A 21,525-nucleotide genomic window follows, 5' to 3' on the forward strand; every position below is an offset into this window, starting at 1 on the left:
GCCAAGGTGCGCTAAGAACAAAGGTTAATCTGTATTTTTAATTCATGGGAACACCCATAATAATTATTATTTTCTACTTCAGCCATACCTTCCGAGGTCCTTAAAGTTACGACTGACATTGGTGTCCAAGTCAACACCCTTGACGCAGTGCGGAGCCAGCCACTAAGCATTGCTGCGATCCAAGATGAAAAAGCCCTCATTGTTCTTACTGGTCTGCCCTGCTTCCAGCTTTTCTACAACTTGTGTGACCTATACACAGATTGTAGACTACTTTCACATGCAAAGGGATTTCGCATCTCAAATGAAGACGCTGTGCTGCTCACGTTTATGAAGTTGCAGCACAACCTGACATTTTCAGTGTTAGGTGTACTCTTTGGTGTTCATAGAACCACTGCAGCCGACATCTTTAAAGCAAGTGTGACAGTCCTTGCAGCAATATTGCGAGAGGCAGTCTATTGGCCAACAAAAGAAGCTGTCGTTGACAATATGACTGTGTACTTTAAAGATTACACCACTGTACGCGCAGTACTTGACTGTACTGAGATACCATTGCAGAGGCCCAAGGACATGGAGTCTCAATTGCTGACTTACAGTTGGTATAAAGGTACATACACAGCTAAAATTCTTGTCTGTGAGACACCAGGAGGACACATCAGCTATGTCAGCAATGCCTATGGGGGAAGGGCATCCGATTCCTTCATAACTAAGGAATGTAGAGTGTTGGAGAAGTTTCTACCTTCTATAGACAGTGTTATGGTAGATAAGGGTTTTCTGATTGACAAATTATGCCTTGAACACCACATTAAAATGATGCGTCCACCTTTTTTGAAGACCAAAAAGCAGCTTTCAAAAGATGATGCTGAAAGAAATCAAAGCATTGCTGCAGCACGAGTTCACGTGGAGAGGGCAATCCAGCGAATGAAAGCATTCAAGATTTTGGGAGGAAATGTAGGAATAGAACTTTTTCCTTTTATTGATGACATTGTGCAGATCATAGCTGGAATTGTGAACCTTTCTAAGCCAATTTTCAGTGATGACAAGTTTTTAAATTAGGAAATTATTTAATACGACAGAGCACGCAACAGAGAGGCCACGTAAACAAGCCTGCATTTATTTTTGGTCATTAGTCGCACCGTCTAGAGAATCTGTAGATGCTGATGCCCTTAATTTTACTAACAGTGGTTCAGAGGTGAACATGTATGTGCATGAAAACACTTTTTTGATGTAAAAAATCCTCTCTAAGCAACGATCTTGTTGCAGATTACTCACAATATAGCTCAATAGTACAATGAATGCGACACTAGGGTTGTTTGTACAGTCTGCACCTTTGCAATCAATTTTCTGTTCATTATTAAAAGCAATGTTCACATCTTGAGTTTTTTAACGAGTTACATACGGGAGCACATAAGACTTAAAAAAATATACAGCTCGCTCTACAACAGTGCTAAAAAAGTCTCTATCAAAATTAGCTGTTAGCAGCAGCACATTCTCGCTGTCCTGAAAAACAAAGAAATCAGCCATCTCTACTTCTAGAATACCCATTTGCACTTGAATTTGGCAGAAATATCTACTTGTTTTCTTAAGGCTAAGGTTGCCGTTGCTCAGTGTTGTTAGCTCCTTAGCCTTAAACCTTTCCAAATTAACTGGGCATTTTACTTCTAGCACTCTGGTAGCACAGCAGCTACAAGTAACAAGTCCATCTGGACTTGCTCCAATACAAGGGTTTTCTTTGGAAATTACAAGGCCTATGCTTTGTAGTTGGAGATTTTGGTGTGTTGTTGTGGCTAAGTAGAAGTTTTTTGCTGTGTTCTCAAGCAAGGATCCTCTTGACATAGCTGGAGTTTGCACCGTTTGTTCCTTCATCACTGACTTAAGCAGAGGGCGCACATCATGAGGGCCCATTCTTGTTTTCAGTGTATGCACTCGCGTGTACACAGAGTAAGCAATAGATGCTGTTATAAGTCCTTTCCTGTAGAGCATCCAGTGTTGTGAGTTCACCTGTTGCTCTGTCAAATGCGTGATTGTCTGAATGTTTGATTGTGTGAATGTCTGCTGCAATTGTATATAAATGTCTTCTGTTGAAAGTGCCCCCGCTTCCACTGCTTTGATGACGGCTTCTGTCAGTGCTGGTGGCCTTGCTACGCAAGACTCTTCCTTATTGTGCTCCAATATTTCTCCACATGCACTGTGTTCATTTGGCATTGGGGTTGTATTTGCTGCATCTGCAGCTCTGCAGTCTTGTTTGCCACTTGAAGATGAGCTGCTGGCTACATCTGCTGGATGCGTGGGGTTTCCTGGAATGCAAGCACATTGTGTAAGTGCCAAAAGTCATGACCGCAGCTTGACAAAATGCCGCCACATGAGCGTATGGTATATTGTTGTGCTGTAAAGATGGCAAGCATACGTACATCAACACTAAAAACAAGAAACAAATACAAACCGTGCTAATGTCATTTGTGTGCCACCTTGTGTGTGCAGTGCAACAATACCGCATACAGTGATGCCATACCAACTAGCCCCAATCGAAGCACTTCTTACAACACATGTACAGTCCAATTTTGCTCATTGTACATAATCTGCCTTGTATTAATGTTTAGACTCTATGACTGTGACTGGGAATTATGTCCACAATTTGTATAAGTAGTTGCTCTATTGTTTTGATTTTATTTACACCTGCAGGTTCTAGTAAAAGATGACTACATGTAGTGCATTGGTCATAAATAGTTGGCTCATTACCAAAACTTCATTTGTCTGTGTTTTCTTGTAAGCATGCGCTCTAATGTGAAACTGTCAAAAAAGTTTACAGGCCATGGAAGCAGAGATTTAGTTGTAAAATATTTGTTTTAACGTCTTCCTGCAGCTTAAGTGGATAACACAACACAATAATCTTGCAATCCACTACCCATGCAAGTTATGTTTGCAGCAACCAGCACCAAAGTGTGTAGATAGCATTAAGTGGTGTATGTGGAAGAATCTGTAGTCAGCCTTACAGGTTCAATGAAATGTACATTGCAGTCCACTGTTAAAGGGAGCAGGAATTTTAGTGGTGCTACTCAATTGCATGTCACTGCAGGTTTCAAAGTAGCTGGGTTTCCTGTTACTAGCAAGCAAGGTGAAGCAGCAGCAGTTCCTCTCTGAGTGGTTGCACAGTGTGTTAACAAGAATTGGCTAGTACGAAGAGCTGGAGTGCTTCTATAATGAGCGCTTCTACCAAATATGTTCTCTCTGACAGTGGGTTGTACATTTCTTGTAGTTGGCATTATCTGTGCACAAGTGGTGTTGGCAGCCAGTCATGACTTAATGGTAGTAAAGGTGTACTTACTGCTTTCACTGTGCCTGAATGCTGTAGAACTGTAGGGCAAAGCATGCAGCAGCCTGTTTAAGGTGTCCTCAGTGGGAAGCTTCACGTGGTCGCTCTTCGCCTGAAACATTTCAGGAATAAACATCTGTATTTTACTTGGCTCTGCTTTATTTTACTGCTGCTATAACTTTAACGTTCCATTAACCAAGTTGAAAGTAATTTTTGTTTACCTATTTTGAACAAGGAAGATCCACGATCTTCCTTGGCACATATTTATCTTTGACACCTGCCTTGAGCTCTTTGCCCCACAGCTGAGGAAGATCAGTGGAAGACAGGATGTCAAAGGTGTCCCTTGCATTAATGTGCAGGAGGAGTGCAACCATGTGCTTGCATTTGTGCAACCTGAATGAAGACATGCAGAACCAGCTGTTAGCTTGAAGTAATATACATGCTTACTGAATGAATCGATGCCATACTAACAGCCATATACACCCACAGAAATTATATTCGGTAATGTACATAGAGTGGTACAATAGAATGCTGCTAGCTAATAACGTAGCGGTGCTTTCTTGTGCTCAGAGACATGCATAGGTGTGCGGTCATTTTACTCACGTTTGTTGAATACTTCAATTCTAGTTGAAAAGAAGGGTAACTGAGGGGGCTAATTTTGTTAGTGGCAACCATATGAAGCCAGTAGATAATGAAGTCAAGAAAAGCAGGGGTAGTAATTTGTAGTTTTTCTGGTTGGATTACAACAAGAAATTGGTCAAATTATTTTATAAAATTTGTAATATTGTTTAAATATACGCTGAAAGTGATCAAAGGATTTCATAAAAAAGTACTTTTAAAATGTAATGCTTCAAAAAATTTGCATTTTAGTATTTACACTTTGTTTTTACCCTGCTTTGCAGCTGCAAGTTGCTGCAATAACTTCTCTGTCTTTCACGGAAATTTCCAGCTCATGCGGGTCCTTGTTTAGTGCCGACGTTTGGAGAACAAGCCCAGCAAACGTTATTGTGGCATCTTTCTTCTCCTTCACATTGCATGCTACCACATGTTTCGATTCGTAGACTGCTTCTCCTTCCAACAGCAGTCGCGAAGTCGTGAAGCTTTGGTCTATGAACGTGGTGATGCTCGATAACGGCAAGTTCACTGGAATGGAAAGGAAAGGGTAAGAAGCACATCTAAAAAAGCATGGCATATGCTGATGTTTGTATTAGCACCAAACAATTAATGTACTGTATCAAGAAAAATAAACAGTGGGGAATAGCTCGCCGAAAAGACCGATAAATATGCAGTGTGACACAACTTGACAAATAATAATATTCAAATGTCCAAGAATTTATAAGAAACGAAATATAAGATTAAATTGTCACGACGGCACATCAGCTGGAAAGGCCCGTAGGCGTCGAAGTCCCTAGTTATAAGAAAAATATTTTTGAACAGCTCTGACAGTGTCCAGGCAACAAAGGTTGCTTCTGTACAGCAAAATGCGCATATGCAGCGGCCTAAAGCTCGCGGCACGGTGCGAAAACACGCTCGCAGCGAAACCGAAACTTCATGCGCGGGCGTGCATGCAGACGCTCATTCGGTCGCTGCGAACCATTGCGGTCGCTGCACTGTGGTTTCATTCTGTCATGCTCCATATCGTTATACAAACAGCCCACTATCAGAACATATTTCACATAGCTCTCGGCAATTGCCTACCTTTCACGCAAGAAGCCGGCTCGGGAGATTCCATCGCGGCGACCGCGCGCAGTGCCTGTTCACTGTTGTATTCTGCAAAGATATAGTGTCTGTAGACCATTCTGTGCTTTCTGCTTGCCTAAGATAATTATTTAGACAATAAAAAACGTCTTTCGTTTAGAAAGTACTTACAGAACTGTCCGGGAGAGCTCCCGCGTGAGTTTTTAGCGAGCGCTGTCAGCAAAACCTATGAGGAGCGCGTCACGTGATCCCTCATACTACGGCAGCGAGGCGCTTCCGATAGAGGGCGACTCCGTAACTCCTCGCCGCCAATACCGTCATTCCCATGACGGCACGGTGCCCCCTTAAGAAACTCCCCTAGACGGTGGCGCCAGATTACCCTCTAGGTGTTATAGTGAGAAACTCTATGCTTTCTTGTAAACGACTTCACCCTGCGGTACGTGGAATGTAACGGGGAACTATTCAAAGCTTTGGGTTTTAAGGACAATGAAGGTAAAATAGACTTTGAACAGGTAGGAATAACTAAACGGAGGCTATCTGATTGGTGGATAATATGAACACAAAAGTAAAGGAGTAAATACATAGGTATGCATGCATATAGTACTATTCAAGGCTAGGTAACGTGCGCTGCAGCCACCCGATTTAAATGGTTGAGCCTCATTCATCCATCCACCCATCCATATCCTACAAACACATGAAACTCTATGCCTACAAATGTCGTCTGCTACTGTGCATGCTCTCTGCGAACGCGATATTTTTCTCGCAGACGACAGGCGAACTATCTCGCTGTCTTGCTCTTTCGAAAGGCTGCGTCGGCTGTCACGATTGCTGAACGTCTTCAAGTACTTTTAAGCACATCTGCTGCAGTGCTAGTTAGGACGCTTGTGGCCTCTTACGAGTATGCTTCATTATATTTTATATTGACGTACCGCTTCTGAAGCGGCCGCCAGCAGCTGTTATGCCGTGGCTTTGCACTTGCCCATTTGTGACAGCAGACTACAGCCAGGAAGCAGCAACCTGTCAATAAGTAAGTTTGTGTTTCAAACTCCTAAAACACACATTTCAATGAGCAGATAAACGAGCAATGCGTAATAAAGCCCTCAATAAAATTCGATCGTCAAGCCACTGGATCCGAAGTACAACTGTCTGTGTCTTGTATCAGTAGTGCCTTTCTTTTGCTCTTCTGAAGTTTCATAAAGTACGTAACGCTACAGCGCCAACGTGCACACTTAATTAACAAACCAAGCTTATCAAAACGCGTTCTTACAACGTTTACCATGCCGTCGCTTTCTTGTCAGAGCTTCGACACCACACCACGCCACAAACATATCGGCCCAGCTGCTATCGCCATTTCGAGCAATAGAACAAAGGCAGAGAGCTTTTTGTCGCACCGTCCCACTGCGGGTTATAGCAATTGCGCTTGGAGCGAAAACAAAACTGCCCAAAAATACCTCTAGAGTAGTTCGCCAGTAAACAACATACCAATCCGTAGCCTGTACTTCCCATCATTTCCATGATGGTTGAACAATCGCAGCGCCAGATTTCCCCACTACAGCGCCCGTACGAGCTTCGTTTGTTCTGCCGAGCTGCCTGCCCGCGCTCTCGTGAAAATCCTGGTACTGGGGCTTCGAATCGTAGTGTATGGAAGACTTTGTTGAAGGTTGTGCTTTTGTGGAGATGGAGTTCATTGGATGTTCTGCAGTGTTTGCGCAAAAAAAAAAAACGTCGGTGCCATGGTACCTAGCTGTCAGACGAAGGAACGTTTGCCGACTACGTCGTGAAAGGTAAGCAAGTTTGGCGCTTGCGCGCATTCTTGAAGCTTATGGTTTATGTAATGAGAAGAGCGCTTTCTGATCGCAGGTTGTCCATGTTGTTGTGCACATTTAGCAAGCAATTTCACGAAAGCTTCCTCTGATGTTACAGCGTAATATTGTATTCTGCTGTGACGTATATGCTACCCGCCTTGATTGCTATGACTGAATGGGCACACAATTATGAAAACACTGACAGTAGCTGCTTGTTCGGTGGTTTCCTGGCAAGAAATTCTTCTTTATATAGACACTGCCACAGTTACTGCACATGTGTAATGTATACGTCGATGTGTCGATCGTGGGCTTCGCGCGTTGGCAAACGGTTGCTATGTTTGACGCTTGAGCAGCTTGTATGAAGATTTTTGTATGTATACAGTTTCGTATGAAGTTGCGCATCGCGAGAACCTGTCTGTATTGTTTATGTTCTTGAGTGTCTTCGCGTATTTGTCTTCTATATTGCGGAGCAGATGTAGGCCTATGGGCCAGGGTTGCCAGGTCCAAAATTTGAAATGTAGCCAAAAAATCACGGAAAGTAGCCAGAAAAGTAGCCAACTTTGGCCACATACAGAAATGTAGCCAAAAAAAGTAGCCACGTTATGGAAAAACGTTGCATTTTCATTTATTATGCAACTCTGAAGACTTTATCACAGCCAACACTTAAAGCTGCTTTTAGTAAATGTAGGAACATAAAAAAAAACCTTATGAAACGTGTATAAATGACTACAGCTAAGAGCGCTTTGATCAGCATGTAGTATGACTAGAATATTATCACAAATCAAAATCACAGCTCCAGTTCAGGTGCCTGAGTTAATCTTGGCACACGTTTCTCGAAGAATGTCAGCGCTCGAGGCATCCTCGAGCGATCGCTCTCGCGATTATTTACGTGCGATTTTGCGTCTTGGCATTGGACGCGTCGCAGGCCTTTTGTTGCGCTCTGCAAAGTGAGCTGCCCAGTCGCGCGAAATTTCGCAAAAATGATCGTATTCCCGAATACAGCTGTACATTTTCAAGCTTTGAACACATAAATGGACCGACTACGCCGAGAGCGCGCCGGCCAGACCGGCCGCTGACATGCTGGAGCATGTTTACGTTTATCCAGCGGCCAGCTGTCCAAGTGTTCGATTTTGCTAACTTCGGGCAGCTTCGGGTTGTCTTTAGGATCCCACCTCACGTGGACTTCCCATCAGGACCGGCACTATATCTGGCTGCCGTCTGGCTGCCAGCGGGCTGCCAGAACTCCGAAAATAGAAGGAGCCCAGTGTGCGGAAGGCCTGACGCGGAACGTCAATGCGAAGATGGAACACGCTGTGACGTCACCAGTACAAAATTCTTTGCATGAAATGAAAGCGCCCGAGTCAGATTGACGATGATGATGGACCAGCTTAAAGAAATTTTGGAGTGTCGTCGTCGTGCGTTGGCCTAAATATTTGCTAATGTTGCTGCATAATATGAGCTACACAAGTTTCTATCCAATTTTCACAATAGTCAAGCTATTTCAAAAGTAGCCCAAAAAGTAGCCAAGTAGCCGCCAAGGCTTTTTTCCCCGCCAACAGCCTCAAAATGTAGCCAATTTGGCGCAAAGTAGCCAAATCTGACAGCCCTGCTATGGGCACGTTGCAAGTGCTAGGCGGCGCTCTGTCTTTCGGACCCCTAGCGCCACTTGACGAATAGTTGCTCGAATGTGGTAGGATTCACGGCGTCAGTGGCTCGCGCTGTGTCTTTGGCGCCCTGTGAAACGGTAGTGATGGCACGAAACAGCGTGCCAATATTAATTTCAGCTGGGTTTCGGGAATTACAAGATAGTGACAGCTTTTTTCGTAGAAAAAAATTTAGAGAAAGGAAGTCGTCTATTTGAAGCGGGGTGGGACATGAGGGAATTGCTGAACTCGCACTGATCGGAAGTGACTGCTAGGTGTATTCCGCAAACGAAAAGCAGCGCACGAGCGAGATGCGTGAAGCTGAGCGTAATTTACTTCGTTATCTACGGTGTGGACGCATGAAATTATAGGCGACATTGATTCTTGCAGATCGGCGACAGCAGACAAATCCTAGCGGGCAGCTGCGATTGCCGTGCTGCCATGGCATGGCAGGGAAGTGCAAGCACGCCGCGGTAGTTGCTCTGTACATACAGGACGGCAAATGCGAATCGAAAGCAAGTCATCCATGAGCGTGGGGCGTACGAACGCCTCGTAAGACCTACCGCGAGGTATGCTAACGTTGTTCTCCCCAAACACAAAGAAGTGACGAGCTCGCGTAAGACTACGCTGGGAAAATATTTTCGCCCAAGTTACTGGAAGTTCGATACTTTTTATGTTGCGATTTTTCAGTGCGTGCAAAGGAGGTTCCAATAAACCACGTGGTCAAATATTTTGGTGATCTCAACTGCCCCTTAGTTGATATGCTGGGTGCAGAAGGGTGTACGCCAGCTGAGCCAGCTGCAACCCCTCTTCGTAGCTCTCAGCAAGCCCTGACGTTGTTTGAACGGGAGAGGGTTGGGAAAGAGTTCCACAGCTTTACTGCGGTACGGTGTGGAAACAAACTACTTTGTTTTCTGCATATCCTGGTACGCAGTGCAGGTGTCCCGTTGCTGCCATCATTGCTGTAAAAGCAACTAATTCAGCGCTAACGTACTGGCATAACGCCGGAACATAAAACAGCTTGCTTCTGCCGTCGGACAAGCGCGACCCAGTGTTGACGCCGTTCTACTTCATACGGTCGGCCCGGAAACCTGTAAAACTTCGTTCCTGGTGAGTGAGTTGCTGTACGTGCTGTTGCAGCCCACTACGCAACAATTCGTGTAGCACTTCGGCATAGCTCAGAAAAGGCAACAGCTACGCACGAAACAGTGCACAGACGGGCATTCCGAATGCAAGCGGGCCGGTCGTATCCTACCGGGTGCGCGCTCGCCGCCGCGAGGAGCGCCCTAGTAGGCGCGGGATCTACGTTCGCAACCTGCCTATATTACAGTATCGAGACATTTCAATCAGAAGACGTTGGCCTTTATTACTATATATATATATATATATATATATATATATATATATATATCTATATATATATATATATATATATATATATATATATACATATCCGCTCTTGCAATCGTAGATTAGGGCAGTGTGTAAATAATGTAAGGACTGCGATTTTGTAGCGATACTGGATGGATGGATGCAATGCCTCCTTTACTAGATGCCTGCCGCATCGCTAGTCTTCCCATTGAAGTGGAGGTTCCCGTAGTTTAGGGTAGTCGCGGAGAGACGGCGCTCGCCATAGAGTTTCTCACTATAACACCTAGAGGGAAATCCGGTGCCACCGTCTATGGGAGTTTCTTAAGGGGCGCCGTGCCGTCATGGGAATGACGGTATATGTGTCTGCGAGGCTTCTGTTGGCTGGTGTTGTAAGAGGCCTCGTCTAAAACGTGGCTATGGCTACACAAATAAAGTGTTCTTAAAGTAATATCTTCATAAAATGTTTCCATTCATGCATATTACATCTTTACTCACCTACAATGGATGACCAAGCGACGAAAAACAAGAACAAACGACAAACTGTTTCAAAGCGAGCGTGAATCTTGCCGTCTGTTCTCCAACTTTAGCGGCCCGCTGATACTTTTTACGTATCATATAATTGTACATGCAATAACAAGTTTTTATAGTTAAACAAAACATGCTTTTGTGTAATAATAAAGCTAAAACAGCTTCTTACGTGCTGTTTCCGTAGAAAATGAATTATTGTGGCTGACGGAACTGGGCTTGCCTGGCTCTCCGAGAATGATGCCAATCCGAACTCACAATATACCGGCATTCCCATGAATACCACAGCGCAGCAGTGCTAGATTTCCCTCTAGGTAATATAGTGAGAAACACTATGGCGCTCGCAGCCGACCCACTTCCTGTTGCGGAGGAAGTGATGATTACTAGGCTGGCGCGCGCTCGACCAATGGCTTGACGAGAGACCATGCGTCCAGACTCCGGGATCGCAAAAGACGCCCTTAAAATCTCAGAGGCAGGGTTGCGTCATTTAGGTTTGCAGTGGCCCTCGCAGCTAGCGCTCGCAGCCGACCCGGGTGGGAAAGAGTAAGAGGAGAGGGGCAGGAACCAGCTTCTCCGCTCACGCGGCAGGCATCTAGTAAAGGAGGCATTGGATGGATGTTAGGAGCGTCCCCTTTGGAACGGGGCGGTGGGTTGCGCCACCAAGCACTTGCTATTATACTGCGTAATGTACTACGTAAGTTAAACAATAAAAAATAAAAAATAATAAACACTATATATGAACTCCCACACCCCATTGCTAACTGTGCTTTTGTACGTTTCCGTTTTTTGTCGTTTCCCTATTTTTCGTCCACCAATCCGCCAATCGCGTCTTACTAATGCCTATTGCGGACATGTTTGCTTTTCCACTGCTCCCGCTGAACCCAAGGGCTTCAAGGAGGCCAGTGGTGCCTAAATCGACCGCTGCGTAGCCATCTTCACATTCTAATAAAACATGCTCCATAGTTTCCCTAGCTTTACCGCAGCAAGCACATGCTTCTTGTTCCTTCTTATATCTCACCTTATAGGCGCGTGTTCTAAGGCATCCCGATCTCGCTTAGAGAAATAATGAGCTTCCCTTTGAGATATAAATTGTGTCTTTCCTGATTTCGTTTTTTCCTCTTAAGTGGCAGGTTTCCCTCATGGCAGGGTTCCTTTCCATTGCCGCCACCCATGAGATTATTTCAGCCTCTCTGACTTTCCGCTTGACCTTCTTTGTTGCTGTGTTGCCCAACCTACAGGCCGCATACTTTCTGATAAGCTTCCTAGTTCTTTTCCTCCGCTGTGAACCAATGTTTTTCCTGTACAGATACCTGAACACTCTCCCAGCCCATTTACTTTCTTCCATATTCCTCAGGCGTTCTTCATACTCAATTTTACTGCGAGCTTCCCTCACTTCAAAACTATTCCAGCCCATATCACCCTGCACAGCTTCAAACTTACCCCTAGGTTCATACTTACCCCTAGGTTCTACGCCACTCTTGTCGCCCACCGTTAACGGCCGGCTATTCCAGTACAGAACACGGGCAGCGTGTTGGTCAGACCACTAACGAATAACGAAAAGGAATAGCATCGCTACAAAGTCGTGGCCTAGCCTTCAGTATGTTTTTCATGTGCTCAATATTTTTTTCTTAATCCAATGCTCTATGTTTTACTACATATATGAGTTTTTGTGATGATCGTCCTTGTTGCTGCTGATTTTGTTCCTTTCTGAAATTTCAGTCGTTACAAAATAGCGGTATAACCTCCTGAGATATAATGAAGAGACATTTGTACAACCAGATGCAGATTGATGCAGCTGGCTTGGTGAGGCTCTCATTGCAATTCCAGTTGACACTGGTAAATCACAAATTTCCAGGTTCACAGCACCATAAGCTGAACATTTCTTACTGTTGAAGACTATGTGGATACAGGAGGCATCCCTACATACTGCAGGAACCTGCTGCACTGCTGGAAGCTGGACAGCACAACAATACAGCACCTGATCTGTGTGCTTTCACAAAGGTGCATACAAAACTGGCGCTACCTTGCGAGTTGTAGGATACATTTGTGTAATATGCAATCATCTTACTGTACTGCCATTTTCAGGATATCTAGTGGCTGATCACGAATTTTGCTTTGGTGGAGTGCCCTCAGTTTAATGAACTTACCTAAAGTAACCTCCTCTCAGTAAAATATAATCCGGGGCTTGAGTAATTATGCCTGATATACTTCATACAGACTCTATATATTGATATACTATATATAATTCATATAGACAGGCCGCCAATGGAAACTGACCCTGTCAACCTTTAACTGCCAAACTCTGTCGAGTAAGGCTAGCTTAGCAGAACTCTTTGAGGAAGTATCAGACATTGTTTGGGATATCATCGGCCTTAGTGAGATTAGAATAACTGGTGATGCTTATACATTGCTGAATAACGGACATGTCCGGACATAAGGGACATGACATAACGGAATAATAGACATGTAGAGAGGTCTCCCAGATAAGAAGCAATACGGGGTATAATTCCTAATCTATCAGGACATAGTGGGCAACATTGACGAATTCTACAGCATTAATGAGAGGGTAGCTGTAGTCATGAGCAAACCTAATAAGAGGTATAGATTAAAGGTAGTACAAGCCTACGCTCCAACATCCAGTCACGATGATGATGAAGTGGATCAGTTTTATGAAGATGCTGAATTAGCGATGAGAAAAGTGAAAACTGTATACTGTAGTAATGGGCGACTTCAATGCAAAAGTGGGGAAAAAGCAGACTGGTGAACAAGCAATTAGCAACTACGGCGTTGGTTCTAGGAACGCTAGAGGAGAGACGCTGGCGGAATTCGCAGAAAGGAATAACTTTCGAATAATGAACACTGTTTCCAGGAAGCGTTACAGCAGAAAGTGTACCTAGAAAAGCCCTAATGGTGAAACATAAAATAAAATTGATTTCATACTTTCTGCTGATCCCAGCATAGTGCAGGATGTAGAAGTGTTAGGGTAAAGTGCAGTGATCATAGGTTAGTGAGGGCTAGTATTCACCTTAATTTGAAGAGAGGAAGAGCAAAATTGGTCGAGAAGAAACAAGTCAACCTAGAGGCAGTAAGGGTAAAAGCAGACAAATTCAGGCTGGTGCTTGCAAACAAATGTGCAAATTTAGAACACAGCGGTGAAAATGACATAGAGGTAATGAATGAAATCGGCTGGCTTCAGAGGCAGCAATTGAAGTGGTAGGCAAGGCAACCAGTAGGCAAGCTTTGCCAAGCAAATAAGGACTTAACAGAGGAACGACAAATAATGAAAGTGTCCAACTCAAGAGATAAGATAAAATTCGCGGAACTGTCAAAACTGATCGAGGCAAAAATAAGTGATATTCGAAACTATAACGTGAGAAAGACTGAAGAAACCGTAAAAAATAGACGCAGCCTGAAATCGGTGAGAAGGGAACTTGGCATAGGACAAACCGACATGTATGCACTGAAAGATAAGCAGGGTAATATCATCATCTCTCGAAGATACAGTAAATGCAGTGGAAGAATTCCATACTGACTTGTACAGTACCCAGAGCAGTCAGGATACCTCAATTAGAAACAGTAATAAACAGGATACAGAAACTCTTATAACTAGCAATGAGGTCAGAAGGGCCTTGCAAGACTTGAAACGAAGAAGAGCGGCAGGAGAAGATGGAATAACAGTAGATTTAATAAAAGATGGATGAGACATAATGCTTGGACAACTGGTGGCTTTTTATACGAAGTGTTTATTGACTGCAAGGGTCCCGGAAAGCCGGAAGAATGCAAACATTATACTAATCCACAAAAAGGGATACATTAAAAATTTAAAAAAATTACAGACCATTAGCTTACTCCCAGTATTATATAATATATTTACCGATATAATCTCCAGTTGAATAAGGGCAACACTGGACTTTAGTCAACCAAGGGAACAGGCTGGCTTCAGGAAGGGATACTCTACATGGATCACATCCATGTCATTAATCAGGTTATCGAGATATCTACAGAGCACAATATGCCTCTCTCTATGGCTTTCATAGATTACGAAAAGGCATTTGATTCAGTAGAGACACCAGCAGTCATAGAGGCATTACGTTTAAACAATTACAGAACGCTTACGTAGATACCTTGGAAAATATCTACAGAGGTTTTACAGCTACCTTAATTCTGCACAAGAAAAATAAGGAAGCAGGGTGTCTACCAAACGGGAAAACTGGGAATTCTCAGGGATATTGAGTAGTCTGAAAAAACTCGGGGAAAGGGAATTTGTGCTTCTATCAGGGAAAATTAGCTGTATTTACTATTGAAAGAGAACAAAAGTCGCGATAATGCGCTGGCATGAGTAACAGACAGGAATCGTAACGAATCGTCTTTGACGCCCCGTCGTCGGCTGGAAGAGTTGCCAGTGTACATTTAATGACCCACTTTTCAGATTCCCGATAATTACGATGGTTTCGCGGCACCACCACCTACCCCATAGTATCAATGTGTCAGAATGTCTAAAATTTCGGACGCGAAAACCCTTCGCCGTCCGAATTTCGAGACTTTCTGCCGCGACCTGAGGTCCAAAACAGCATTAAAGTCACCACCGCTGCCGTTTTGATCACCTCGCCGCCTTGAACCAGCGCTCTCGCACGCAGATCCGCGGGCAGCCGTAGCCACCACTGCGGCAAGGCTAGGCCTACTTGCTTATTGCCGTTGGGTGCCGTGTTTTTCATTGAAGGAATTCACCGTTGTCAGCAATGGCGCTGACTCCGCTTTTGTCGTCCTCACGATTGGCTTCGAAGCTTGGAAAGAACGGTGCGTTGCGTAATGCTAGTTTCATAGCTCATATTAATACCGGCTTCATAGCTCATTTTTCGAAAATATTTGCTTCTGTACGCATCTCCTTTTTATTCGTATTTGAGAATGTCCGACTCGATTTGCAAATTTTTTTGAAGATACATATTTTATTTGCTGTGCATTTTGCTAACCCCTCCCTTCTATTCTTTTTTTGAATAAAATAAGCGCTACTCCTTATATTCAAACTGGATTAAGTTGTTTTTTTTAATAAATTTTTTCACATGCTTACTAGAGAATGACAGCATCGGGCAACTTGGTTTCAGCCTGCTAAAACACAGTTCTGCATAACTCAAGGAATCTTGCAAAGGCACTCAAGGAACCTGGAAAACTCAGGGCATTTGAAAATGTCAGCTTGGTAGTCACCCTGAGGAAAATACCTATAAGAAAGGGGTCAGACAGCGAGACACAATCTCTCCAATGCATGCTTGGAAGAAGTATTGAAGCTATTAACTGGGAAGGCTTAGGAGTAAGGATCGACGGGGAATATCTAAGCAACCTTTGGTTTGCCGATGACATTGTTCTATTCAGCAACAATGCAGACAAATTACAACAAATGATTGAGGACCTTAACAGAGAGAGCGTGAGAGAGGTGTCAGAGATTAATACGCAGAAGAAAAAGATAATGATCAATAGCCGGGCAAGGGAACAAAAGTTCAAGATTGCCAGTCAGCCTCTAGAGTCTGTGGAGTACGTTTACCTAGGTCAATTAATCACAGGGAACCCTGATCATGAGAAGGAAATTCATGGAAGAATAAAAATGTGTTGGATCGCATACAGCAGACATTGTCAGTTCGAAACTGGAAGCTTACCATTATCATTGAAAAGGAAGGTGTACAATCAGTGCATTTTGCCAGTGCTGACATATGGGGCAGAAATTTGGAGACTGACAAAGAAACTTGAGAACAAGTTGAGGACAGGGCAAAGAGCAATGGAATGGAGATTGCTAGGCATAACCTTTAGAGACAGAAAGAGGGTTTAGATCAGAGAGCAAACGGGTATAGCCGATATTCTAATTGAGATTAAGAGAAAGAAATGGAGCTGGGCAGGTCATGTAATGTGCCGGTTAGATAGCCGTTGGACCATTAGGGTTACAGAATGGGTACCAAGAGAAGGGAAACGCAGTCGAGGACGGCAGAAGACAAGGTGGAGCGTTGAAATTAGAAAATTCGCGGGCGCTAGTTGGAATTGGTTGGTGCAGGACAGGGGTAATTGGAGATCACAGGGAGAGAGAGGCCTTTCATCCTGCAGTTGACATCATCATCATCAGCCTGGCAGTGGACATAAAGCAGGCTCATGATGATGATGATGCTGATGATACTCTATATTAATCCAACCAAATTTCCTTTTTAAGAACTGCGAAGTCAGGTTTTATGCTGTGAATAATGCGTTCTAGCTACAGAGCATGGTTTATGCAAAAAGTGCCTTAAGGAATGCTTTTGCACAAAGTTGTATCATCATGTGTTTCACGGAAGCCTGCATGGTCGGTATGAGACATGACAAAGAAAGACATAGAGAAACCAAATACAACATTAAAAGCAATGCATTTCGGCTTCCATATGGAAGCCTTTTCCCTAGGGGGCAAAAAAGTAGAAGTGCATATTTAAGTAGGTTTTAGTGTAAGAAGAGGAAGGCTTCCTTGGTTTCAGATGAGCGTGTGTCCTGTTGCATCTCTAGGGATTCCGGGTGCAGGCATGGCTTCCAGTTTCTTTCCTGGCCAAATATGCCAGAGTTCATCGAGTCACTATTGTATTTAGTCGTTGCTGCATGCTCTGCCAAAGCATTTGATGCCACTCTTTTCTTATCCACATCGTTCTGATGTTGGCGTAGCCGTTGTTTAATGTTGCCCATCACACCAATGTAGATAGCGTTCATATACACTTTATGTTTCAAAGCTCAGAATTCATGTCAGTAAAATTTTTGATGCAGTTTGTTACTGTGATGGTTGTCTCACTTCTTTAGCATGGTTTGTCACTGGGATGGCTCTCTTGTATGTTTAGCTTCTTGCCGGGTTCTTATGGATTTGATTTTGTGCACAATGAGATGTTACAAACATACATGCATGGGCACATATATGTGTGAATAAAATACTCAAGTCTCATTTCTGCCTATAGAAAAGAAAGTCCGCATGGCTGCTTGCACTAATGAACCTCCAAGTCAAGGTTTTCTGTAATCACTATTTTGATATCTAAATGCTTATGTGACGTGTACAAACTGCTTGCTTCAATTTCTCATGGGGATGAGGTGTCTAAAATTTAATTTTGGGTAATAATTAAAAGAAATAACTCATTTCACTTGTCTGAATTTAGAATATACAGTTTAGAAAGCCCTCCGTATTGAGCCTCAACAAACTAATTTCATAATAGGTTTGTCAAGGCAGAAGCATGGTTTTAAAAGATCCATGCTTCTACCTTGACATACCTATAATGAGTTTAGTTTGTTGAGGCCCACTATACAGGGCTTTCTAAATTGAAGCCATCAGTGACTATTAAAGACTTACGTTAACTATGAAAATGCTGCTTCTGTATGTGGTTTATTCACTTTGTCAGGCAAAATTTTTACACCAAAGTGCAGTCAGTATCTTGAAAACTGCATGTCTGCAAGGGGAAGTCGGACAATTGTATACGATGACATGCATCTTGTTTGATACTTCTCGAGCATTTATGCATCACTAATCAAGCTCAGCTTGACCCTTGGCCCACTACTCAGTCAGGCTTGAAGCTTTCAGTGTCTGCTAATGACTAGAAAAGCACCAGATCTCACTTTGTGTCATGCGATCACACACATTTGCTGAGTTCTAGGCAGATGCATGTTGTTCTTTTGTATTGAAGTTCGGAATACTTTATAGCCTGAGGTGAAAGTGCACAGCTCACCACAGTGCATGCATGGTACACGTAAGGCTGCTTTGTTCTTTAAACTGAATTTGCAAAAAGCCGCTACTACCGATTTTTCAAACCTTATCCTATTTCCCGACCATTTCTTGATCAAAAGTGTATAAATCAATCTGCGCCTGTTCTATTGTTTTACAGGTAAACATCAGTGACGGTGTATATGTTGAAAAGGGCCTGCTGAAGAGGCTGCGCCTGGATGCTAACAATTCAGGCTTGAAGTTTGCGAGGGGCCTCCTTAACCCTTTGAGGCGCCACTTGTAATTATGCATAGAAATTTTTTTTACATAAACATTCATTTTGGGACCTAAGAAAGACAAAACCATCGAATTCTTGAAAGGTATACACAACTGTGTACACCGTGCCTCGGTGGTCACAAAATTAACTTGTGGAAGACGAGGAAGCAATTTCACTCTTTCGTCAGGCACAGTGGCACGGCACATTTCATGCAAAATATCCGGGACCTTCCTGTGCACTTCTCGAGCTTGCACGTTGATGGCTCGTTCTGACAGCGGGCTTTGGGCCAATGGTCAAAGGAGTCGTAGCGCATGTCTGTGCAAGAAAGCGATATTCTTGCTTTTTTTGCCCTATCTTTGTTTGTGGTGCTTGGATCTCTGCAAGAGAAGGCCTTCAACGCTTTTTCTCAGGCAGTACCGACTTAATTAGTGCTTCAGCAACTTGCAAGTGAAAATTCATCAAATCTAGGAGCTCAGCTCTGGGCAGCGTTTGATTGTCGCAGAGGTATTCCAACCAAGAATTGCAGATAGCCATGTCCACAAAGTGAAAAAGCACCCTCAATGTCCACTTCTTCGAACGAATTTTCATGTGGTACAAACTAAGAAAATCCAGCTTAGCTGGTCAACACCACCCATTGACTCATTGTATTTTCTTATAATTTCTGGCTGGTGTACAAAGACATGCTCTTTCTTTTGTTTGTCCCATCGCTTCACTACAGATTGCTGTCCCACTCTGACAAAGTTGTATGCAAGTGTCGCAGTAATATTATCGTTCTAAATAACAGCAACAGTGTCATCATCTGTGGTGCACTCCTCTGAGTAGCCCCTTGGCTTCTTTTTTGTCACCTTCGCTGGTGGCAGCGGGCACTTCGACAGTCTGTTGGCCCAGGCAGTTCCTGCTGCAAGTATGCTGTCAGTCCGGAGTTGACGCAGAAGAGGAATCGAGGTAATGTAGTTGTCAGAGTACAACTGATGATTGCACCCCACCGGAATTCTTTTCGTGAGGTGCAGTACGAAACCAGAGCAAAGTCCACATGCTTGCTTCAGTTCTTCCAGTATTGTGTTCTGGCCTTGGTACACCACAAAATTGTACAGCAAGCCACTCCTTCCACACAGAGCGTATACCTTTTCTCGCCAGGGTGATGGCTTCCCTTGTGCATACTGGTTAATTCAGAGCTTCCCTTTAAAAGGTAATATTTGTTTGTCAACTCATGTTTGTTCTTCGACCTGCAGTTCTAAGCAACAAGCTCTGATAATCTCTAGAAACGGGCGGCCTTCCAGAGTCTCTCTTCGCAGCTTTCCTCTTCGTCTACAGCAGCATGAAGGTTGTTGCACAGCTTGAAAAACCTCTTTGTTGTCATAGACTCCGATATGAGAGCAACTTTTGCAATGCTCTGCCAATACATTCGTACCCTTGGAAGAGGGATTACCCCCATTAGATTGTGCATACCGAAAAGCTTGCACACCTTATCAGGATTTGTGTTCACGGACATCTGGGACTGCTGTAGGCTGTACAAGTTAGCAAACTCCGTTAAGGATTTATATACAGACTGCGGGACGTACCTCGAAAAATAGTTGAAAGGGGTCGTATGTCAGCTTCATCTGGGGCGAATATGTCTCCTCCACAGAACACGATGTTTAGTGGCGGTGTGAACTTTTTTTTTTGCTAGCGCGCAGTTTTTGAAACGATGCTATCATCAGTCACTTCTTCAGCTTGCGTTTCCCCTACAGCAGTATCTTCATCTTCTGCGAGGTTGGTGAACACAGCTGCAATGCAGGCGTCAGTCCCTTCACACGTGGCATCTTCTTCGTCACTTTCCCCGACGTCTGAAACATGTCCATCAGCTATGAGCTCCCAAAGCCTTTCAGCTGACTCTTGGGTTTTCTCATGCTTTTTGGCATTGTAAAAGAAGAAGGAATGAGCAAAAAAACCTGGAAAGAAAATCAAAGCAACTCTCAGCGTTCTTCATTTCTGCAGTAACCATGGCGCTTTGTACACAATCGCGTACACATGTGCATGCGAGCGTGAGCGTTCGGTCATCTCATAAATGATGAGATTATCACTGCTCGATACTTTATATAATGCACAAGACCGTCTAATTTTTATTTTCTTGCTACAATGTAAAAAGGTGGCTCCAAAAAAAAAATAAGAAGTTGACTCACTGCTCTTTGCTGCTCCAGCGTTCACCAATTCTTTTGATATGAACATCTTCGCCGAAATGCGACAGATGGTGCCCAAAATGCATGTGGTTGTCAGTTTAAAGTTCGCAAATGCACTAAAAACAACCTAATAAAGAATTGTGCATCCTGAATGCAAAAAAGACACCAGATGTGCAATGTACACATTTGTGTACAAGGCGCCTTAAAGGGTTTACGCTCTTTTTACAAAAGAAAAGGTTGAAGGGAGGTTCTCCTTTGGGTGGCCGTCAAATTCCCATAAAGACCTTCCACAGAAGGAGCCGTTGGATTCCAAGAAGGTCAACGCCATACTTGGTATGTGTGTGACAAAGGAGCATCTTAATACTCTTTGTACAATTTTCAACAAAGCTATTTTCATGGCAATTTCAGTGCTATGTTGGGTAGTGCTTGCTTTCCTGGTAAAATATATCTATTAACCTGATTATAATAGCATATTGTAATACAAGCTTTGCCATCATAACTAGGAAACTGTCATTACTGCTGGCATATATTTTTTGTGATAGAGGCTCTGGTCATATGACTACACTGATAATACTGTTACGGAAGGATGCAATAAGAGAGGAAGATTGCGAGACGCTGGCTGCTGCATGTTGTTGGTGGTCAGCCGTCTTAACTACTCTGACTCATCTTGTGTGTGTGTGTATATATATATATATATATATATATATATATATATATATATATATATATATATATATATATATATATATATATATACATATACTGTAAATACAGTCTATACTTCCAGCATCCCCGTAACATTGGTGGGAGGTGCGGGGTACCACGGCTGGAAACTGAGCTCAGCAGTAGACGTCGCATCACCGTCTGCACCATGAATGACGGTGAGCACGTGAGACCAACGTCGTCCCCGCCTCCTACATCGCTGTCGCCAGCTACGTCGCTGTCACCTTTGGTTGTGATTGTGCAACCCAAGGATCCTGGAACTTTCTGCGGGACCAATGGCACCGACTTTGAAGAACGGGTGGCTCTGTACGAATACGTGAGTGGAATCAA

The 21,525-nt window shown here is 43.5% G+C and overlaps 1 protein-coding gene and 1 pseudogene across 1 annotated transcript; one reads left to right on the forward strand and one right to left on the reverse strand.

The window, feature by feature from the left end:
* The first annotated feature begins 234 nt into the window (after positions 1-234).
* Positions 235-1,772, forward strand: LOC135897600 (uncharacterized). The gene has a single exon (XM_065426279.2). It carries the CDS (start codon positions 328-330, stop codon positions 1,051-1,053), a length of 726 nt encoding a protein of 241 aa, XP_065282351.1. The 5' UTR covers positions 235-327; the 3' UTR covers positions 1,054-1,772.
* A 17,336-nt stretch (positions 1,773-19,108) lies between these two features.
* LOC135897597 (piggyBac transposable element-derived protein 3-like) lies at positions 19,109-19,892 on the reverse strand (annotated as a pseudogene).
* Positions 19,893-21,525: the final 1,633 nt, after the last annotated feature.

Source organism: Dermacentor albipictus, unplaced genomic scaffold, assembly GCF_038994185.2.
Source record: "Dermacentor albipictus isolate Rhodes 1998 colony unplaced genomic scaffold, USDA_Dalb.pri_finalv2 scaffold_28, whole genome shotgun sequence".
In the NCBI taxonomy this organism is placed as follows: Eukaryota; Metazoa; Arthropoda; class Arachnida; order Ixodida; family Ixodidae; genus Dermacentor; species Dermacentor albipictus.

Excerpts from the sequence above, each read along its gene's own strand:
- LOC135897600 (XM_065426279.2), top strand. The coding sequence starts at position 328 with ATGAAGTTGCAGCACAACCTGACATTTTCAGTGTTAGGTGTACTCTTT.